This window comes from Schistosoma mansoni (assembly GCF_000237925.1).
Source record: "Schistosoma mansoni, WGS project CABG00000000 data, chromosome 4 unplaced supercontig 0032, strain Puerto Rico, whole genome shotgun sequence".
NCBI classification, from domain to species: Eukaryota; Metazoa; Platyhelminthes; class Trematoda; order Strigeidida; family Schistosomatidae; genus Schistosoma; species Schistosoma mansoni.
Genome location: NW_017386017.1, coordinates 2,176,551 through 2,201,704, shown reverse-complemented (window position 1 = coordinate 2,201,704; position 25,154 = coordinate 2,176,551). Strand labels below are relative to the sequence as shown.

Genomic DNA, 25,154 nt, shown 5'->3' with positions numbered 1-25,154 from the left:
AACTGTTTGATGACGTTACGTAATGAGATGAATTGGTTAATTGTTATCAAATGTAACGAATACACCATTGAAAGGAATATGCACAAAAAATGCATAGCTGAATGGAAGGTAAATGTAGATATGTAGAATATACAACATGTATTTTTCACTACTATAGATTAAATCAATTGACGTACTTAAGTGATTACTATGTACACATTTTCGAGAGTGGACGTTGACCTATTTATCTTCAACAGATTAAACTATTGTTACTCGTTTTAAACAAATACAACTCAACATCGGTGTTCCACATAATTCAGGGTGTTCACTTGGGAAGAAATCATGTTTGATGAAATATTTTAATGAAGCGACCTAGATAGTTTGTATGATGTATGAATGATTTCAGATACGTGTAAACTTAACTTAATGTTTAGATTTTCCTCGACAAATAGATAGAAATCTAATTACCAGATCACAAAAGTTACTAGCAGCTCAATCCCATCAACGTTAAAGGTACCAGACTCAGGCTATTCAGCTTCTTCAGTCAACACTAGAACTTTATATCACTAACTCGGCATACAATGGTTTGCATGTTTAGCAACAATTTATTCATATTATTTCTCAATCATGCTCTAAGGTCTATAATGGATAGCTGCTTCATGCTCAACATGATTGGATTCCACTGATCATTGTTTTTAATTAAAGCTCTGAGAACTATTCCTACGTTCGTTTTCCAGTTACATCGTGTATGAGCACTATTGAAAAGTTACACACTAGAAAGAGACAGTTATACATTGCTTTCTATTCTTCATTAGTTGTATCAAACTCAGCCTATGACACAAACCATAAAATCAAGCGATCTCCAAATGTATATTCTAGTTGTTAACATCAAATAATTTGCACAAAAAATCTTTGATAATCAGATTTTTCTCGACAAAATCGTACAGACATGCACTCGAATCACTAACAAATAAATAGAGAAGGTTTTCGTGGAGATTTTTAGTAACCTTTTATATATAGTGGAAATCATGAATCAATTGAAGCTAGACCACCATGAAAACCTGGAAGCACTGGACGGCCTTTTCGTCCTCTTGTGGGACTCCTCTACAAAAAACCTCCTTATCATATGCTCACTAGTGACTGGTTCTATGAGGTATTTCCTGGAGTTCTAGTGAGAAGCAGTAACCAGTGGAGTTCAACCAGGTCTATTGGAAGATATCAACTCACTGAAGACAATGGTGAACGGTTGCTCAACTCCATGGATCGGTTGAAGTTAGACATTAACACCGTTGGATGCCGGCTCAGTGGTCTATCGGTTAAGTGCTCTGGCGCGAGACCGATAGGTCCCGTGTTTGAATCTCTGGAGACGGGATCGTCGATGCACACTGTTGAGTAGTCCCACAATAGGACGAAACGGCCTTCCAGTGCTTCCTGATTTTTTCATGGTGGTCTAACATCAATCGACTCATGATTTCAACTACATATAAAAAATGAAGTACAACACAATACATATTCTCTGCACCAAAAAATAATACACTGATCTAATTTAAATACATTTTTTTATATTTTTCACCACTTATCAATAACATGACATAGCAACAAAATTAAACCCCAATCAAATATTAAAAAAACTCAATTAAACTATACATGATACCATTCTATCGTTGAACTACAATCATACCGACTATCATTTTTTATTTTTGGCATCGAATAAACACATGCAATATATATATTACATCATTAGGCACACATGTGATATACAATTGATCGAAAATATAAATAAATAAATAAAAGGTTAAATTAACATCTGAAAAAACAAAAAAAACCCAATTATGTAATCAATTAATTACCAAAAAATCGATTTGTTTTTATTTGCAAAATCAAAAAAAAAATATTATTGTCAAAAATAAAGAGAATATTAATAAAAAGGTAATAGAGAGAGAGAGAGAGAGAGAAAAAAATCGATTCCAGTAAGATATTTTTGGACTGAGCACTACTATTTATAACAAAATCAGTAGATAGGCAGTACCTTATTTTGTTAGATAAGTTAAATTGTTTAAAGGATTTTTTTTTTAAAAAAAGGGATATCTTCAATACACAGTTTTTATTTAAGAAGAAAAAGAAGACTGTAAATGAGTGTTACATAATTGAGCAATGAATGAGATTCAGCGTTAAAGAGACAGATGAACACCTACCTATTCATATCTGTATTCATTCATTATATGGAATGTGAAATGAAATATTAAAACAAACGAAAAAAAACACCCCCCTCTCACAAACGAAGACTTACTTATGCCTGTTACCCCTTTGTGGAGGAGTATAGGCCGACGCAAACAAGGAACATAAATAGAAAATATATTTAAAAGAAATGAAATACATTTTATAATTGTATCTAGTTTAAGATTTTACATATACAAAGAAAGAGAACCGGATTTTCCTTTGATTGTATCTAAATTAATTAACATGGCAGATGTGTTTTCTTATTGTAAGTAAGAATATGAATGATAGAAAGAAAGAAAAGAGAAAGAAAAATCGATATAAAGAATATTTAAAGTAAACAAATACACAAATGTGTGTAGAAAAAATAAATAAAGAAAAACAATGGACATTCAATTCCATTAGAAACATAAAACAGATATGTATATATGTATATATATATAAATGAAGATTACATAGAAATATAATTGAGCAATTCAAAAGAAAAAAAGGTTATACAATTACAAAGATATTACGTAATATGGATTACATTTATTTGATAAAATAACATCATTATATAAATCATTGTATACAATGAAGAGATTGATTATGGGTATTATTACTTCTTAGGTACTACTGTAGCTATAACAATAATGATTATAATTACTACAATAGCACAACAAACTCCAATAATAATGAATTTTTTCTATGTATGTATGTAAAATATACATAAATATACATACATTTGATAAAATGTATATATACAAATACACAGTTGGCAAGATGGTGGTGGTGGTGGTGATGATGATGAGGATCAGGGGGTGAGACGTGCAAAAAAAGAGAAACAGAGAAAACAAAGAAATATAGTTAGCGTTATTGAATGAAACATTTTGTACTTCCAATAAAAACATTCAAAAGGATTAAAAAAAAAACACACTGAGTAGAATTACGAGATTTAGGTTTAAAACAAAATGACCAGTGCAAATTTACAGCACCAAGTCGGGGAAGAAGACTTAAAGGCCCATAAAAATGCATTATCAATTAGTGACTGTTTCTTTATTCAAGGGATACACTCAAATGATTACTAGTTCATATTAAACCTTTGCAAAATTCATTGTCCGTTAGTTTCTAAAGTATTATATCTCATTATCAAACTTATCCTTGAAGTACACAAAAGTTTTCATATACCCATATTGTGTCTTAGATTATTGAAAACAAACACATACAAACTTATTGTTAGTGTATTAGTGAGTCAGAAACAACAACAAACAAGAGCACACAATGATACAAAATGATCGTATATATAGTATTTCAATTGTGATAAATGTAACAGTCAGATGTCAAATGAATTTATTATATACTTAACATTCATACTACTTACCTACAGGTGAATATGGACTATTGAATATTTCAAAGTTAACTTATCACTGAAACTGTAATGAAGTAATCTAATCATGGTGTAATTATTTTACACTTGAGAGCAGTTTTATCTAACAAATATAAACTAATTTGAATAGTATATAAAGACATACAGGGGAGACAGCCTTTGATGAAATTTATTTATTTATTTAAACACAAACATTGATACAAATAGGCACCGAATACATATGCGCCACACAAATCTCATTTGATTTGTGTGAGGTCTGTGATACTGCACAGGTGCCTAAACCGGAACAGGTGGTTTTCTTAGGGGGCCACACCCAGAGCCTTTGACCTAAAGATCTGATCCACAAGGCAAAGAAGCATCGTAAGGAGATGCAGTACCATGGTAGCCGGTGACCAACGATTGATTCATACACCATTTGTTCCCTTAGGATACTGGAGCACATGTGCAACATTGGTTTGGAATCAGGGTTTTCCAACTCCCCCAGATGAACTTTCCGTGTCCACCGACCCGGTTAAAGCGCCGGATATTCGCTTTTCGTTCTCTCAATTTCGTAAACAACGCCCGTAGTACGAGAAGGCTGTGAGTAGGACTTCTCTGGCAGAGGCTATGTACGCGTGGCCATGTGAGAGCATTCTGAGAGGAAGAGCGGACTCTCCCCACTCTCGACCATACCAGAGCATTTGGGGGCTTTTGCTGAAAAATATATACACAATCAAATGTAAACTATCATCTATTTGGTTTATGGTATAGTGTTTACTTTTTTTGACTGTTAAGTGATTTATTATTTGTCAATCCATTGATGAAGTATTTCCATTAGTTCGTATAATGTTTCGTAAAATGTTTTAATGATAAATTGACTAGTAAGGCAATTATTTGAAGGCTATATTCATCATAGATTGATTACAGTTGAAATATTATTAAAAATAAGAAAGTATTTGACGAGTAATTTGCCCTAGTATAGAAACTCTTAACAGCGGGTACTCACGATCCTGCCAATAATCCAACCCACGTGCATAAGGTTTCATGACAAGCCCATAACGACTAGGTCTTAAATTCAATCCCTAGTAAGTGCACACTGTTATGGTATCCCACATTGGGATCAAAGAACTGTACACTACTGACTTAACTGAAATTAACCTGTAATGAATACAACCTAAAAATCGTAGATCTGTCGAACGAAGTAAAAATCATATAATACTTCAAGTATAACATGAAGTAGGCCAAAACTGATATGAATTTAGAATTCATATGAATGCATCAGAGTTTATGACTGATATCGCTTAGCTTCTATACATGTATGAATATAGGCAAATATATGATATTTCAAGATTTATACACTAATTATTTTTCCTTTAGTCTGATTAATCCAGTATTAAACATTGAAATAACTTGGGTATAAGCCAAATAAGATGCTTGTAGTCACAGATGTCCAGTTGTTCAATGACATATATTATACAAGTATATCTCAAAATAACTAACAGTCATACTGATTAAGACATTCTGTTAAGATTCAAAAGTCAGTTCTGTGAGTAAATTATCAGTTAGATTATCTCAGGTATTATCCCATTTAGTCCTAGAAACCCAATGGTACGATCAAAATGATACATTAGATGATTTTCGTTTAAATGTTAAAGAGTTATTCTCTTCAAGATAAATAATCTTAAAGCATGAGTAAAGAATTGAACAGTACAACATTGATTTATACACTTTATATTTCATGTTGTCTAGATTCTGTTCTCAATACACTTCTATGATAATGAGATATAGATGGGATAAGGCATACACACACACACACCAAAACAACAACCACAACCCGGTAAACACACAAACAAACAGTCAACAATGATAACAGTGAATGTGATAACAACTTGGAGACAAATTATTAACATTGATATGACCAGATAAACATATAATATCAAAAGAGATGAACAGGGTTTATATGACAAAACGAAATACATGAATAACAAACCCCCTATATCCATCCATCTTTATATATATACATTAATGAACATGCAAGTACTTTATTGTATTCCAACAATACCCAATCAAATAAGACACATATACACAAACATTAAACAAACACAATGAACACTAACATTGTATAACTAAAAGATCTGTAAAGAATTAAAACAATAATAATGATAATGACAACAGAATTGATTATCATTGTTAACAGCTGAACAAATGACTGATTGACTGTATATAAACACAATGTATTTATAAATGAGAAAAAGCAAAAAGAAAAATGATATATGACGTGAAACAATTGATCTAAGGAGATTAAATTTTGCTCTACCCTTAATTCACTTCGCATTGTTTGTTTGAATCTTCCCATTGATGTTTAGGACTGAAACTGGTCAGTCTCTTATCGGCATATGTGCATATTATGCGTATTGTCTCGATATAGCTTTAATTCACAAGCATTATAATCAAGGATGGATAGCGGCTAGCAGTGGAATCCAGGACGCGCGTCTCATCCTATTTGGGACTCATCAGATGGATAACACGATGGCGTTTGAAGCGAAAGGTACTGGGTTGGAGTCCCACAGTGAACATCAACTCTGAGATACAGGTGAATCCAGCTAACGAGTCCCAAATAATACGAAACGTGCATCCTGTATTCCATTGCTAGACACTATCCATTTTTGCTTATAATTACCATTAATTCAGTTTAAGTAGTCAAAATACATATATCTTTGCACAACAATAAGTGTAGGTTTTTAATTATGGTTTAACTTGAATCGGATCATGATTGCAATTATTTGTAACAGATTGTAGGCACCATTGGAGTACAGGATACGCGTTTCATTCTATCTAGGACTTTTAAGCTGGATGTACTTACATTTCAGTGTAGGTATTCACATTGGGACTCAAACCAAATGTTTTTCGTCCTAAAAGCCTAACACATTATTTGCTCGGTTACTGACTTCATATAGTAACTAACTTGTTTAAGATGTAAAATTTTAATATTATTACTGGAAAGGGTGTACACAGACCAGTAAAAACTGATGAAAATTCAATCTCCTGATATGAAAAATCGAGATAAATTAAATTTTCTTAATAGTTACTTAAAATTAATTTGACTTGGTGCAAAGAATAAGTTAAAAAAGGCAACTGGATAAAGTTGAGATCATGAGTCAATTGAACCTAGACCACCATGGAGGACCTGGAAGCATTGGACGGCCGTTTCGTCCTATAATGAGACTCCTCAGCAGTGCGCATCCACGATCTCGCACTCGCGAGACTCGAACCCAGGACCTACCAGTCTCGCGCCAGAGCACTTAACCGATAGACCACTGAGCCAGCATCCAACGGTGTCAATGTCTAATCTCAACCGATCCATGAAATTGCGCGACCAACTTCCATTGTACTGAGGTAGATATCTGTCTCTACCTGACATTGATTAGCCCCACTGGTCATGACTTCTCACTAGAACTCCAGTGCTTCCAGATTTTCTATGGTGGCCTAGCTTCAAATGACTCATGATCTCAACTATACAAAATTACTAAAATCCCCACGAAACCCCCTTTTGATAAATGGATAAAGATTTATTATACACCAAGCATATAGCAAACTTTTGTTTAGATACTCTATTTATTAATATAAATTTACATTGATTAATAGTTGAATCTTGAATACATTCAACTGTGCAATCATTCGCCATTATATGAACCTAATTTACAAATATAGAAATGCTACAACTCCTATATATATATATATGACTAATTAAGTCATATGTTTAGTTCTATTCAAAAATCATGTAATTAATTGATTATGTAATAACTGTCTATACTGAAACACAATAGATAGAAGAACGATTGTTACCATCTGACTTTTTTTGTTTATGTAATTGAAAAGTGATATCAAGAAGATAGTTGGTCCCAACATCTACTTGCATACTTAACCAACTGAAGTAAGGATATTAAATCTGAAATGAAAGTCTTTCCATCAAGAAAGTACAACACAAACGATACATTTTACATGAATGTGTAGTGATTACGGAAATTAATGACAACAGTGATAAAAAGCTCGATAAACAATATTCATGAAACAAGACTGACTATTGTAAGTATAGATACAAACGGGAGTAAAAGTAAAGTAAGCGGTCTGTGAAGTAAGTAACCGGTAACAGTTAACCAAATAGGATGTGAAGTAGTCGGAAGCTGGTTGAGGAATGTATATCACAATAAAGTTGGAAATGTAAACCATTGGTTACCAACTGAACGGTCTAATGGTTAAGCGCTCGCCATAGAATCTGAGTTCGAAACCCCGCGGAGTGGTGGATGAAAACTGGTAAAAACTTCCACACAAGGATGAAACAACTGTCTGATACCTACTGTTTTCTAATGGTTGTGTATTCAAGGCTAGTTTGTGATATAATCCATGAATCTTCTTGAATCAAATATAAAGATATCAAGTAATTGCGAATAATTATATCATTATGTAGTTTACAAGCCCAATACCCTACTCAATGGGTTATAAAACAAGGTTTTGAATCTGATTGTTGTCGACCAGGTTACTAGCGATACTGAAAAATCTTTTATAAATTAAAAATACTACTAAAATTCAGGTTTTGTACACTATTAACTGTCACTCCAGTATAATAAATTAATCTTCCAAACAACTTGGAAAAAAACAACAATCACAGAGACCAAGTTCTTTGGAAAGCTATTCTTATCCAGAGATTTTCGATTACAGGAATATTAAGGAACACATTATTAGTTTAACAACAAAGTGTGCACTGAAATCATATATTCGGGAAAGAAAAGCTTGATTTAATACGAATCCAATAAAATGTACTACATCTGTTAGCCATTTTTGTTTTAACTATTCATGATTGTAGAGAGCTTTATTTAAGAGTCGTTTTAGTCAAGTAGGATTTTTATTCATTTATTTGAACACATAAATATTGGTACAAGGGGGCACCAGATATATATACGCCACACAAAAAAAATTGTCATTTTATTTAATTGTGTGAAGGCTATGATACTGCCCGGGTGCCCAGACCGAAACAGGAGTCAAGTAGGACTATTTATGTGTTTATAATAATAGCAGAAAGGAAGAAAATGATGTTTTTATCTTCGAAAAAAATTTGTTCGCAACAATGAATTACATATTTCGTAACTGGATGTTGTTACAATTATTCAACTAGGATGTTAATCTTATATACTTGAGATCATGAGTCAACTGAAGCTAGACCACTATGGAAAACCTGGAAGCACTGAACGGCCCTTTCGTCCTATCGTGGGACTCTTCAGCAGTGCTTCCAGGTTTTCCATGGTAGTCTAGCTGCAATTGACTCATGATCTCAACTACATAAAATTACTAAAATCTCCCTAAAACCCCCCTTCTGATAAGATGTTAATCTTTGAACTTATCCAGTGGAAATAGATCATATATTTCATAAATCATGTTGATTATTTATTTACCTCGTTTATCAGATACAGAATTATGTACTTCACTTCAAACTATACTGTCAATATGATACTATGGTGTATGCTATTTATAAGTAGTATGCAACACCAATCAGAAGTGAAATATCTGGTAGGAGAAATTTGAGAAGACCGATTTGCAAAGACCAGAAATGTTAACAGAGAGTAATTGTAATAACAACAGGAATGAAGGGATGATGAAGTTTGTAAGAAGATGGAAGATGTGCAAATGAAGTATTTAATGTATGACTTTCATATTTTTGGTAAACATTTTGTAATTTTGTGTAAAACAATAAATTGGTCTTCCCCACTCGACTTCTACGTTCACTACAACACTATCCGATTGCCAAAACAGAAATAGATGAAGGCAGGTTCGAACCTGAGACTATAAATGGTTGAAATTCGAAAGTGTTAAACATTGGGCTTCAAGAAAAAAATGTAATTCAACAAATATTTTTAAGCGTCTTCATTGGTTACAACAGACAGTAGTGAAAATAACGAACGCAAAGTGGAAAAGAGTAAACTTAGTGTAAATAAGTATAAGCCTAAATAATTCGCATTGAATTATACACGGATGTTAATGGATGGTAGTTCAATACTGCAACACATAGTAGTTGAATATTGACCTGCTTTAACCTCTGAGTCATCATAGTGTCAAACAGGAAAATTTCGTTAACTGTAAAAGTTGAATATTTAAACCGTCATACAATAGTGCAAATGAAGAGTTTAAGAGTAACAAGTGAGCAGTCTTTTACAGTTACAACCCTAGCGATTAATATCTAATGAATTCGAAATAGGATGTAAATATATGAATCTTGATCATCGATAAAGGTATACTTCACTGATGAATGATTTAAAAGGGCGATTGTTGTGTGCGATTCATAACGTAGTGACAGAAAATTTAGTTCTGACCAAAACACAAGTAAAACTTACCGATATACAACTAAATAAGACGTTTAAAATTGATTATATGGGAAGAATAAAACATGGAAACCAAAATTCACGGCTTTCCATAGGTAGCTTAAAGGTCTTTGATAGATGAAATCAAAGAACTGTATAAGTATTTATCCGTATGGCTACAAAGCATTTTTCATTCAACTCATAAACATTACTTCGAACTCTTAACCACTGTTGCTTATCTTAACTATAAATCTTGATCTTAATCTTAACTCCTAACTATTTCTTAAGGATTTTATGCAATGAAGTATTCACGTATAACTTATGTTTTCTAATTAGCTTAAAATTGATATAACTTTCTCAAAGTCAAATTCACTTAGAATGGTTTGTTTGAATCTTCCCATTGATGTTTAGGACTGAAACTGGTCAGTCTCTTATTGGCATATGTGCATACTATGCGTATTGTCTCGATATAGCCTTAATTCACAAGCATTATAAGCGGAGTGAACATCAACTGTGAGATGCAGGTACATCCAGACGACGAGTCCCAAATAGGACGGAACGCGTGTTCTGGATTCCACTGCTAGCCACTATTCACCTCTGCTTATAGTTTCTCAAAGTCATTTTAACAATTATTAAAGGTTACCAATAAACAATAATTTCACCCTTTATTCTTTCAATCATATAGATTATTAAATGTTCAACATAAACTTAGTAAAACATTCTAAACTTTTGTAGTTCAATTTTCCCAGTCTGTATTAGCTTAGTGTGCGTTCAAAGTTACATGACTTCGCTTTTTGTAACTATCTATCTACATTGAACTGTTAGTTATATATCTATTGTTTTACAAATACTAACATTCTTTTATTTAAAATGGATTGTAGTTAACAGTGGAATTCTAGACATTCATTCCGTACTATATGGGGAACTTATCAGCTGAATCCACTTGTATCTGTGTTAATATTCTGCTCAAATCTACATGTAAATATAAATGAATATCTGGACATTTTAACAGATAGTAACCATTTTAAAGTTTGAATGAACATAAAATCCATAAACTGTTTCTTTTCTATGGTACAGTGTTTATTTTATTTATTTATTTAAACACATAAATATTGGTACAAGGAAGCACCAGATAAACATGCGCCACACAAATCTCATTCGATTTGTGTGAGGGCCGTGATACTGCCCGGGTGCCCAAACTGAAGCAGGTGGTTTTCTTAAGGGGCCACACCCAGAGCCTTTGACTTGAAGGTCTAATCCAAAAGGCAGTGGAGCATCGTAAGGAGATGCAGTACCATGGTAGCCGGTGACCAACGACTAATGCATACGCCATTTTTCCCTCAGGATACTGGAGTCAGCCCATGTGCACCATTGGTTTGGAATCAGGGTTTTCCAACTTCCCTAGGTGAACTTTCCGTGTCCACCAACCCGGTTAAATCGCCGGACATTCGCTTTTCGTCCTCTCAAGTTCATAAACAACACCCCCGCCACGAGAAAGCAATGAGTAGGACTTCCCTGGCAGAGGCTATATACGCGTGTCCATGTGAGAGCATTTCGAGAGGGAGAGTGAACTCTCCCCACTCTCGGTCGTACCAGCACATTGGGGGCTTTTTATTCGCCAAGATACGAACTCGGGCTGCCGGAATCAGTGATATAAAAAAATTTGTAATGCTACATATGCTTCAATAAAATTTACGTATACAATCCGATAGTCATGTGTAATTTTGAGATGTTATACTATTGAGTCATACATACTAAGTAAGTAACCGAAGTTTGTGCTGATGATGTCGTTCAGAAGGACGATGAAAGCTCCACGACCAAACCATCCAGCTCAGAGAACAAACCAACATCAAAGTAACTGTCATTACAAAGAAAGAAAAAACTCCGTAGTTGAAACATCAAGATGAATGATTACGACATTTAGGTAATTACGTAACAATAGAGTATTAGAACAAAGAGTAATAGTTTGACTAAAGAAATTTCGCCTGTGTTCAGGAATTAGTACTACAGTTCGAGCTACATGAAAATTTTTAGGGATTAAGTTAATCTGCTTAATTTATAGAAAAATTTTCATAATTCCTTAGCCAAAATGGATTAAACAAACAGTACAATTCATCACTATTATTAAATAAACTACCATTTTAAGCAGAGTTGAATAGTAAGTAACAGTGGAAGCCAAGATATGCAGTTCGTCCTATTGGGGACTCGTCTGAAATCCGCACAAGATGTCCTATCGCCAAGAGAGTGATCACTTGGAGAGCTTAACATCAACAACGGGAATATTGAAATAACTAAAATAAATGAATTTAACTCATGCTTTTGTTATTTCAATGCAAACAAATTCTTTGATGATATCGCTCATTCAATCATTAAAATCAATCAGGCAATAAAAATAATTTATTATTTGATTATTTTCATGAAAGAAAATCGGCAAAACGATAAGGGAGTAGGGGGAAGGGACAAACTTACTTTCCGAGATTTTTTCTTGTATACAACTGCTTTTTTAGTTTCCTGTCGAGCCTCAGCAACATAATCCTGTGTTTGTTTAACGTTGACATCGATTCGATCAACGAGTTCACCCTAAGACATCAATTAATTTGGGTAGAAAATAAGTGGTAATCAACTACATATGTAAATAGTTATTTACGTATACTACATAACTGAAATTTTAATATAGTTCCAAACATGGCATTAAAACAGCTTACTTATTACTAGAGAATATAAAATATGGGTCATTATAGTCTTCGGATTGTGATTGGTAGTGAAATTATAAATGTCATAAAAACGGGAAAATGAAAACACTTACTAGTCAGTAAATACCAGTTTAATAGTTTCCTATAACTGGACTCAGTATGTTAATAGACAATGTGTTGAGTACTGAATAATAAATACTGCGTTGAAGTCCCAGGGTAAACATTCGAACAAATGTACATCTAAGTGACGATTATTAAAGAGGAAGGAATTGGTGTCCTAGATTCAATTGTTAATCATGATTCAGATATACAAAAATCTCATAAACAAAAACCAAGACTGAAACATCCACTCAGATATATGTAACAATAAAGACAAATTAATTGCAGTGCCGATTATCAGTAACGGGAAAAAACAAACTCTTACTAATACATAAGAGTATCGTTTAGATGGAATGCTGACCAATTTGTAGTTTTTTAGTGCGTATTAACTATAGTTAGCTATTCGTCCAAATTTCTGTGACTAAACATCAAAGTTACCAGTGACGACATTGTGATACGTCTTACTGGTTGAACGCTATATTCAGATCCTAAGCTAGTCTTCTACTCCCAAGCTAGAACTACACAGCAACTTGAACACAAGAGAAAAGGCACAAAATATGCGGGAAGCACTTTACTCCAAAGGTTCGTTTTGTACAGAAAATATAGGGTTTTTATAGTATTTTAAAAGTCCTTGGGTTTCCCTGAAAATTCTAGAATACTGCTAAACATAGTAGCAGTGTATTAATCAGCCAATCAGAATCTCTACATGTGACTTTTCATTTTCGCTGCTTCTAACGAAACTTCTAATCAAACGCTGATTGGATAAAATGCTCCTTAATGTTTCATGAGCTTGTCATGTCAATTGCGAGAAATTTGCAGGATCATCCCAACACATTGTTACTTGTATATCATTATTGGAACATATTTAACGCATTTTCAAAAGAACTCCTAATTGTGTTACCTGGACTGACAACAGTGAGTTAGAAAATGGAAGTTACAAAATCATGTCCACAACACTGTTTTAACTAAATCATTTGAGGAGGTTTGTAATTGAATGAAACATTCTACTAACACAACATAGTTTTTGTTTGCTGAGCCGACGAGAATCTTCATAAAAGACCAATAAGTTTTCGTAGTTTTTCACACAACGACACATTTTGACAAAAATTCTCGATCGATATAAACAAATATTACATTCAAGTCAATGTATAAAGCTACGATTGGACAGTGATAAAATATGCCTATATTGCAAAACTTGGTAAACAGTAAATAATCACGACAAACTTTGAAAGGTATAAATTATTTTATCATTTGTGACTTTCACCAAGTTTTCTTTTCTTCATAATCAGCTGGTAAGGTCCGTGATAAGCGTTGTTTATCCTGACTCGAATATTTCGAGATGCAGTCCCATGATAGCCGATGACCAACGATTGATTCATACGCCATTTTTTCCTTCAGGATACTGGATCACATATGCACCATTGGTTAGGTATTCCAATTCTCTTACATGGATCCTCCATATCCACCGACCCGGTTAAATCGCCGGACATTCACTTTTTATCCTCTCAATTTCGTAGGAAACCCTCACGCTATGAGAAGGTAGTGATTGGAACTTCGCTGGCAGTGGCTGTATACGCGTAGCCATGAGGAAGCATCTGGAGAGGAAAAGTGGACTCTCACAACCCTCGGTAGTGCCAGGGTATATGGGGGCTTGGAATCCCCTTAATTCACTACATAGATTTAATCCATATTTAAATTAATAGAAACCAGAGTGAAGTGATTGAGAAATAATACTCATTAAGACAAGTGACAAGCATTATTATCTCAAAGCAAAATTCCGAAAATCTATCAAGTAGCCATTGAAGAAGTACTACAACCATCATCAAAAAATTGCAGGTGTTTATAAACAACTGTCCACTGAAGATACCGAATGTCTGTTGGCCGGATACCAACAGCAACAACCTACTGTGGGAGAGAACAAGCCGACTTCCAGATGAGGAGGAAATTAGGAAAAGATAATGTAAGCGGATAGGACATATATTACAGAAATCATCAAACTGCATCACGAAGCAAGCGCTAACTTGGTATTCTGAAGGGAAACGGAAGAGAGGAACACCAAAGAACACACTGCGTCAAAAATTAGAAGCAGACATGAAAATGATCAATAGCAACTGGAAAAGATTGTCCAGGACGGAGTTCGATGGAGAATCCCGGTGGGCGATGTATGCTTCTCCACGAGGAGTAACAGGTGTAAGTAAGTCATTGACTGAAGTTGATGCTTTTATTTTGTGTAATATCAAAGTAAATAGAGAAAAAAACTAATTCAGAGAATATCGACATCACAATTTTAAGTTAAAATGAATTCTTATTACATTTTAAAATCTAATAAACTTGAGTTTTAAGTTAAACTAATTTGCTAACGAGACGAATAGACAAAAGGTGGACACATTTAATATACAATCAACAAACTTGTGTTTCAATTAATGCAGCCATATCGGTAAATAAACCGTGTAATTCTCGAATACTCTTTTCTAATTTCATTATATCTTCATGACGTGCTTCAATATCGGCTAGATTTTGACGTGCTTGTTGAGTATCTGTTATAATCTAAATAAATAATGAAAATAGGAAAACAAATCTAGTGAATCTGTAACCATTTCTCTATTTAAAAGATACATGATAAGTGAATAAGTACATGTACACAGGAAAAAAAAAGAAATCGATATGGCTTGTGAGAATATGAACACAACCATTACAAAAGGGTATTGAAGAAAATGTTCACAACAATGAAGCTGAATATTGTATTTTGCAATCGTTCAATAAATAAAGCTGAAAACAAAGACAGATCCATTGAATTCGTCACATCTATGTGTGTTTATCAACTCAATTAGATTTTATAAAGCCAGTTATATGGATAGCATAATTTAGCAAGTTTGTTATCTTATCTTCAAAACATAATGTTGTTTGGTTGATCAAAAGGAACAAACGGAAGACAACAGTAAGAGTTCTATTCCTTTTTAATTAAACAAAATTGAACAAATTCAAGAAGATTTGAATAAAGCTTCGTAATTTGTCTACTTTGTTCCAATATATATACCCCAAGGTCTACGTGTCCGTTATTTGGATCCTGTAGAGGCTGTCACCATTCATATCCACAAACCAGATGTTTGCGTTCAAAAGAAATGTGTACAGCCCCTTTCCATTCATTAGTCATAGACATAAGCGGATCTAAACAGAATTTCTATTATTTCCTTCTAAATTTTCTATACATTTTGTATTATTGTGCAATGCATCACGGATACAGAAGCCTCGTCTAGATTTCGCCAACTTGCGTCATTTATGGCGTAGGCGAGACATCCGTCTAGCAAGCAAAGGACGGGTTTACTGTGCAGCAGTTCGTTTCATCCTACTTTATGGCAGTGAAACATGGCCGATAAGAGTAGAGGATATTCGTAGGCTGCTAGTATTCGATCATAGGTGTCTTCGAAGCATTGCTCGTATACCCTGGGACCACCGAGTAAGTAATGTAGTTGTTAAGAAACGGGTACTAGGTAAGGATGGCAAATCGATTGACGAAGTAGTGAAACTTCATCAGTTGAGATGGCTGGGACACGTGCTACGTACGTCCAACCACCGACTGTCCCGACGTGCGATGTTTTATGGTGTAGGAGTAGGTTGGAAGAAAGCTAGGGGCGGCCAGACCAAAACATGGCACAAATACATGAAGTCACTGACAAGTGAACTGAGCCATGTTGGTAGGTGTAGATTACATGGTTGGGATTCGCGAGATGATAGCAATCGATGGTTAGAGACCTTGAATGACATGGCTCAAAATCGTTTGCAATGGCGAAGGTGCATCCACTCTTTGTGTTCTTCCAAATTTTAATCTTCTGAATTTTCCATCTTTTTTCTCTTTTCAAATTTTTTTCCCTGGATTATACTCCTTCAATAACATCTTCAAACCCTAATCTTTCCGATTACTGCTTATGCTCTTACTACTTCTACCACTATGGGATTTGAATCGACAACTGCATCTCTGTGCTAATGTGGTATGGCAGCTCGAACTGATGTAATTACGTACGAAGTTCTACGTTGTAACTGACGGACTGATTGTGCAATGATAATATTCTCCTCCTTTCTCCTACGTAACGGTTATTATTTCATATGTTATGAAAAATATTTTGTCAATACTGTTACAAGATAGTGTGTAATCTGTTGACAGTTGAACTACATGTCAGAATTCATTTTAAAATGTTTACACTATCAAACGTGTTTTCACTATTTGATGAATCAATCGACTTCGTTTTCATAATCAGTTGTCGAAGTTGTGATATTATTATGGAACAATCCTAAGTAAGTGGGTTTTACACTATTAAAGTGAAGTATATGAACCACTTACAATAGGTCTGTATATACTATTCAGTTTTATAGCTTATGTCACGGACTGATACTATATTAACATCCACTGAAGACCGAGCAGCACTCGGTAACTGTTTTGTCCCAGTATAGGACTCCTCAGAAGTTTTCATTCACGATGGTTGTGCGAAAAAACGGATTGATTGAAGTAGGAAATATAAACCAGTGGATGTTGGCCAGATGTTAAGCGCTTACAGAAAGACCTGTAGGTTCTGGCTTCGGTCCGCACTTTGTCGTGGATGAATACTGCTGAGCAGTCCTATAGTCGAACGAAAGAGGTGCTCAATATCTCCTGCTTCTCAATGGTTGTTTAACTAAGATCATTTCGCGAAATCGAGCATAAATAACTGTAAAGTCATGACGAAAAAGTAACTGTAAAATTACATTTCGAACGAAGAAGTACTGCTTTTTGATTAGATCCTTGCAAAAGCTCTACACTAATATATATTTTGCTTTTCGTTTAAAATGTAATTGATAATAAGAATTTAATTCCCCGTACTATACAACACAACTCCGCCTGTAGCTCTTCTAGAGTTACTGTCGGTCCCAAGCCCGGGTAAATTAGGAGGGTTGGGCATGGGGTTAGCGACCCCATCCCGTAGAAAAGCTAACTCGCTAAAAAAACGCTAACCAGAAAAAATAATTCAAACCATTTAAACTCTGCCCTGGCACTTGAAGGAATAATTATGACGTCTCATGATGAAAGCCGAAATTCTTCGGAAGTCACGAGACCGATGCACCTTCTAACAACCAGAGCAACACTCTTTATAGGTACATGGAACGTCCGGACAATGTGGGAGACAGGAAAGACCAGCCAAATAGCAATGGAAATGAGGAGATATAACTTGACAGTACTCGGAATCAGCGAAACCCATTGGACACAAACTGGACAAAAAAGGCTAGGTACAGGAGAGATGCTGCTGTACTCCGGTCACGAAGGGGAAAATGCTCCACACACTCAGGGAGTTGCTCTAATGCTGTCCAAAGAAGCACGAAATGCACTTGTGGGATGGGAATCTCATGGACCCAGGATAATCAAAGCATCATTCAGAACAAAGAAGCAAGGGATCACAATGAACGTTATCCAATGTTATGCACCCACCAATGATAGCAACGACGATGATAAATATCAGTTCTATGAAAGGCTGCAATCAATTATAGAGAAGTGCTCACGAAAGGACCTCACCATCCTGATGGGAGATCTAAATGCTAAAGTTGGAGTGGACAACACAGGATGTGAAGGTGTAATTGGACGACATGGACTAGGAGAGAGAAATGAAAATGGGGAGAGACTTGCAAACCTATGTGCATTCAACAAATTGGTTATAGGCGGCACAACATTCCCACACAAACGCATACACAAAGCTACATGGATCTCACCGGACCAAACCACAGAGAACCAGATAGATCACATCTGTATCAACAAAAATTTCCGAAGATCAATGGAAGATGTGAGAACCCGGAGAGGAGCTGACATAGCTTCAGATCACCACCTGGTTGTGGCCAAGATGAAACTGAAGCTAAAGAAACACTGGACAACTGGACAAACAGCACTACAAAGGTTCAATGCAGCCTTCCTTCCAGATATTGACAAGCTCGATCAATTCAAGATAACTCTCAACAACAGGTTCCAAGCTCTACGGGATCTACTGAAAGAACAAGAAACTACTTTGGAGGACAACTGGAAAGAGATAAAAGAAGCACTAACTTCAACGTGTCAGGAGGTTCTTGGTCCTAAGAAGCTTCATCACAAGGAATGGATCTCTATGGGAACCCTGGACAAAATTCGAGAAAGGAAGAACAAGAAACTAGCAATTAACAACAGCCGAACACGAGCAGAGAAAGTCAAAGCACAAGCAGACTACGCAGAAGCAAACAGGGAAGTGAAGAAAAGCATTAAAGCAAAGAAGGAAAGACAATCACTGAGATTCAAGAACAGAGGAAAAGATGGGCAGAATACTTCGAGGAACTGCTGAATAGACCAGCCCCATTGAATCCACCGAACATCGAAGCAGCACACACTGACCTTCCTATAGATGTCACTCCACCAACGGTCGAAGAAGTCAAGATGGCCATCAGACAAATCAAAAGTGGGAAGGCGGCAGGACCTGACAATATACCAGCAGAAGCACTGAAGTCAGACATTGAAATAACTGCAAACATGCTTCACCTTCTATTCAAGAAGATTTGGGAAGAGGAACAAGTGCCAATGGACTGGAAAGAAGGATATCTCATCAAGATACCAAAGAAAGGAGATCTGAGCAAATGTGAAAACTACAGAGGCATCAGTTTGTTATCAGTACCAGGAAAAGTTTTCAACAGAGTGCTGCTGAATCGGATGAAAGACGCAGTAGACGCCGAACTTAGGGATCATCAGGCTGGATTCCGTAAGGATCGGTCGTGCACAGACCAGATTGCGACACTACGGACCATCGTTGAACAATCAGTTGAGTGGAACTCATCACTATACGTCAACTTCATTGACTATGAGTAGGCGTTTGACAGCGTGGACAGGAGAACATTATGGAAACTTCTTCGACACTATGGAGTTCCTGAAAAGATTGTCAACATTATCCAAAACTCATACGATGGACTACAGTGCAAAGTCATGCATGGAGGACAGCTGACAGATGCATTTTCAGTAAGGACCGGAGTCAGACAAGGCTGTCTACTCTCCCCATTCCTCTTCCTTCTAGTGATTGACTGGATTATCAAGAATTCGACATCTGAAGGGAAATACGGAATACAATGGACAGCTCAGAATCAATTACATGATTTGGACTTCGCAGATGACCTAGCCCTCCTCTCTCATACACACGAACAAATGCAGATGAAGACAGCAAATGTAGCAGCAGCCTCCGCATCGATAAGCCTCCACATTCACAAAGGAAAAAGAAAGATTCTCAAATGTAACACGGAGAACACCAACCCAATCACACTTGATGGAGAAACTCTGGAAGAGGTGGAAACATTCACGTACCTGGGGAGCATCGTTGATAAACAAGGAGGATCGGATGCAGATGTAAAGGCGAGGATTGGCAAAGCAAGGGCAGCATTTTTACTATTGAAGAACATATGGAACTCAAAACAACTCTCAACTGATTTCAAAGTCAGAATCTTTAATACGAACGTCAAGACAGTCCTACTGTATGGAGCTGAAACGTGGAGAACTACTACATCCATCGTCAGGAAGGTACAAGTATTTATAAATAGTTGTCTACGCAAAATACTCAACATCCATTGGCCGGATACTATCAGCAACAGCGTCTTATGGAAGAGGACAAACCAGCCTCCAGCTGAAGAGGAAATTAGGAAAAGACGTTGGAAGTGGATCGGACATACATTAAGGAAATCACCAATGTGCATCACGACTCAATCCCTAACTTGGAATCCGGAAGGGAAGCGGAAAAGAGGAAGGCCAAAGGACACAATACGCCCGGAAATAGAAGCAGATATGAAAAGGATGAATGTTAACTGGAAAGAACTGGAAAGGAAGGCTCAGGACAGAGTTGGATGGAGAATGCTGGTGAGCGGCCCATGCTCCTCGACGAGGGGTAACAGGCGTAAGTAAGTAAGTAAGTACTATACAACACAAACATACAGAAGATAGCTGATGAGACCATATTATATATATATATATATACCCATAGGAAAACAAAACAGCATTCATGAAAATAAAAGAATGTCATAGTAACCAGTCAAACAATTGTTATTATATTTTCTGATCAAATAATCTGCCATATTTTAATCATTTAGTCAAACCAGGAAGTGTTAGTCTCAAACTAACCAACTATTATTTGTTCTGTTTTTTCCTAGAATAGATGGATTTTTGGCTGATAGTGGGATTCTGGATATGTGTTTCGTCCTATTCAGAACTCGTCGACTGAAATTACTTGCATAACAGTGTTGATACTTGAAAACAGTAACCTTCCGCTAAATAACGTTAATTTAATGTACGAATAGATATGAGGTGATAGTGATTACTGAAAGTTGAGTTTTTTACAGTTAGTAATTAACTAAATGAATGACTAGGCATGTATAAATGATTGATATGGTTCTCCCAGATAATTTGACGGATGATTAAGTTCGATCAAGTATCTAAGATAATATGGAATCAAGTTTTTATACTTCACTCACATAATTAGAGATTTATAGTAGATTTTAATTACAACTCGTGCTGAAATACCATTCAACTACGTGGAGACAGGTTCATAGAATTAATTGAAAGTAGGGTTAAAAAAGCCGACAGTTTTACCAAGTAAGTATTTATGTATTCCGTTTTAATCCAAATAAGTTATACGACAATTAGTGATACTAACAGGTCTCACAAAAAACTGAATTAGATGAAAAAGGATTCGAATAAGCCAATTATTGGTTGAGAGGATTGATAAGGTTAATTTTAGTGTGACCTAAGATGATGGTTTGCTGGAGTTCAAACTTGAAACCTACTAGTTGACGTTGACTGGCTAAACTACTACATTACCACTATACAACATTATTATTTATCACAATTTATAAATATAAGTATGTTTAACGAGATAAAACAGATAATAGAGATGTAGCTAGATTATTAGCGAAGTGATAGATTAGTATGGTTAGAGTACTTCACCTATTATAAACTTTTAAGTGTTCTATAAAGAAAAAATGATATACATAATCCAGAAAAGTACTTACTCCTTGAGTAAAAATCTGTGGATTTCCAGATTCAAGCATATTTTCTAGTTCATTATCTGTAACTGATCGTTGAGCTATTGAAAACGGTGATAAAAAAACACAATTGCATTATTCTAACCTTTAAAAAAATTAAAACATAGTGAGGGGGACTTCCTAAAGTTTTACAAAATATTATTATGGTCATACTCATTATACTCATCATATATATATATATATATATATATATATTACTGCCATTGAAGTAACTCCTTCTATTAATTTGGTGTTCTTCTTGTTGTGCTAATGAAGTGTGGCAACTTGTACCGATGAATATATGTGCCTGGTCTTACATTGTAGACGACTGACTACAATAATAATGATAATAGTAATCATAATATCAATTAGAACTTACCCAGATTAATAAGTTTTATACTTAATACTTTCAAAGTCAAACTTTGATTTTATTTCATGTGAATAACTTGAAAAAAAACAACCTCTGAATTTGGACTTGATTTTGATTATTTTCACAATTTCAAAAAAAACCCAGTTATTTGTTAATCACTTCTTTATCAGAAGGGGGTTTTTGTGGAGATTTAGTATTGCCATAGTTGAAAGCGTGAGTCAATTGAAGCTAGACCACAAGAGAAAATCTGGAAGCACTGGACGGCTGGGTTCGATCTCGCGAGGCGAGGTCGTGGATGCGCACTGCTGAAGAGTCTAACAATAGGACGAAACTTCCGTCCAGTGCTTCCAGATTTTCTCCTGATTGGTCTACGCTTCAATTAGACTCACAGCATTCAACTATGAAAATCACTTCTTTACCTACTATTAACACTCTAGATTGAGTAGTACCATCAATTCACTCTCTTTAATAATCACTTTTACATAATTAATACGTTTTAGAACTAAATGAATACATAAATATATAAAGTTGAAAGGATAGTTTGATGTTAATCAATCATAATACAAGAAGTAGTACTGAATCATTTACATATATATATATATATGAATGATCATTAAACATATATCTATTGTGTATAATAATCATATGATACTATCTCCAATTGTGTAAGTGTTACTAGGTTGATGTTATTGATCAATCACTTAATATTGACTTTCATTAGAATGTTACCATTTCATCAAAAAACCATTTGTGACAAAAAGAAAACAAAAGTTTTATAATCAAAACAACAAATAAATACCGAAAATATTGTTTATAGAAAGTTGTTACCATGAAATTAAGTATAATTTGGTTTGTTTTGATATGACATTAAGAAATAATTTCTATGAGAAACAAAATGCACCTAATTCGAAAACACCAAATTAAACAAATGTGGTGTTACTGTAACCAACATAATACACACTATTGGTAAATAATAGTTAAAAACAAACAAACATTACGTTTCGATAACATACTAGTTATGTCAGTGAATGTAAAGAATAAGTGAGGAGGTTAGACGACTTTTCAAATAACCTTGAGAAGTGTTTAATTCCATTTAGTTAATCAGAAGACAGTAGATGTAAATGAATGAGTCAATTGAAGCTAGACCACCAAGGAAAACCTGGAAGCACTGGACGGCCACTTCGTCCAATCGTGGGACTCCTCAGTAGTGCGCACCCACGATCCAGCACTCGCGAGATTCGAACCCGGGACCTACCAGCTTTGCGCCGGAGCACTTAACCGATAGACCACTGAGCCGGCATCCAATGGTGTTTATGTCTAACTACAAACAATCCACGAAGTTAAGCAACTATTCACCAATTGTCTTCAATTGACTCACGCTTTTAACTATGAAAATACTAAATCTCCACAAAAACCCCTTCTGGTAAATGAATGATTTTATTATACAAAGGGGAAGGAATCTAAAGCGAATATATTAATTTTACATCATTAGTAAATTAACTGTAGGATAATGTGTCAGGAAATTGGATCACATTCAGTATTGACATTCATCCACATCATTTCAAGACAACAACCTTCAGAATAGACTTCACAACCACCAAACTGGCATTCTATAGTGTTGAAGTTTAACTTTAACCTATCCATAACATTCTGTGGCCATCTTTCACTCTCTTTAGTGGTCAACTTTCTCACACCCGACGCACTTTAGCTCTACCCCATAGTGACAATTATCATGTGCACACTAGCGACTATCTTCGAGAGGAAATCTCTGGAGTTCTAGTGAAAACCAGTGACCAGCTGAGTTAATTCGTGTCGATTATGAAGTAGTTAAGCACCGAAGACAATGAATGATGGTCGTGCAATGTAATGAATTGATTGAAGTTAGACATTAACATCATTGGATGCTGGTTCAGTGGTTTGGAAGTTGTGTCCGCGCATGAAACCAAAAGCCTTGAGTGCGGTTCCCTGTAACGGGGACCGTGCATACACACTGCTGAGGAGTTATGCACCAAGGCGAAACAGCCATTCAATGGTTTATAGCTCTCAATGGTGGTTCAACTTATATCGGTTCATGATTTCAATGAGATTCAGCAATCTCTACAACACCCGAGATGAGTATCTCACCGTTTACGCGAAAAACAATGTAAAATATCTGCGTTGTTTTCTATCAGTCGGTATAAATAAATATTTATACCTGGAAATTGTTGACATTGAATACACAAAAAGTGTATTTTAAGGCAATGATAAGTTAAGAATAATATTATCGGTTTATTTATACATCACGTATAAATATAACAAGCTCACCAACTTCTAATTGACGTTTCAATAAAGCTTTACAACGTTCTTTATGCTCAACCTGTATACGACCATATTGATGCATAATGGTTGTGATAGTTTTAGATAAAGTGAGGAACTGAATGAGACATGAAAAAGGTTAAAAGAGAAAAGAAGAATGTTATACAACATAGACAATTAAATGATGGTTAAATGAGCTGAAACATAAAGTGACAAAATGATCATTAAAAAGATTAAGGTAAACAACAACAACAAAATGTTTGTTAGTCTTTAAGGTTTTTTCAAATTCAGTTTAATATCAATCATGAGAGTGTTGTAGTAACAATAACTGAGATACTACTTAATATAGTAGTTATCAATAGTTAATATGTCCTATAAGCATCATCCAACATAAACGTACATCCAGAAAAAGTTAATAACAAGATATCACCCACGTAAAAAAAATATACATTGGCCTTATGAACAATACATTTACATGAATGAGAAGCTGTTAAGTGTGTAATTAAGTAGAAGGCTAGAAAACAGACTCATTTAGGTTTATATAATTGTGATAATGAATAACAAATTAGTGATTTATATCAATAGATAAGAAAATTGAATGTGTTTTATGATATCTACCATTAAATGATTTAAGGGATTTCTAAAACTTGATACGAGCAAGGTACATGATCATGAAATACTCTTATCAGATAAAATAATCGAGAAGAATATGCGGATGATGTGAACATTTTATAGCATACATTGACTAAACCATTGAAAAC

General features: G+C 35.0%; 1 protein-coding gene across 1 annotated transcript in view; it reads right to left on the bottom strand.

Moving 5' to 3' along the window:
• Positions 1–1,527: 1,527 nt before the first annotated feature.
• Smp_179930 (syntaxin, putative) overlaps positions 1,528–25,154 on the bottom strand; it is a 41,218-nt gene continuing 17,591 nt past the window's right edge. Inside the window, exons 7-10 of the mRNA XM_018791181.1 lie at positions 24,377–24,511; positions 15,096–15,233; positions 12,364–12,474; positions 1,528–2,881 (exon numbers count right to left, since the gene is read on the bottom strand). Of these exons, the coding sequence (XP_018645693.1) occupies positions 2,795–2,881; positions 12,364–12,474; positions 15,096–15,233; positions 24,377–24,511 (471 nt within the window). The 3' untranslated portion in view covers positions 1,528–2,794. The remainder of the gene's footprint in view (positions 2,882–12,363; positions 12,475–15,095; positions 15,234–24,376; positions 24,512–25,154) is intronic.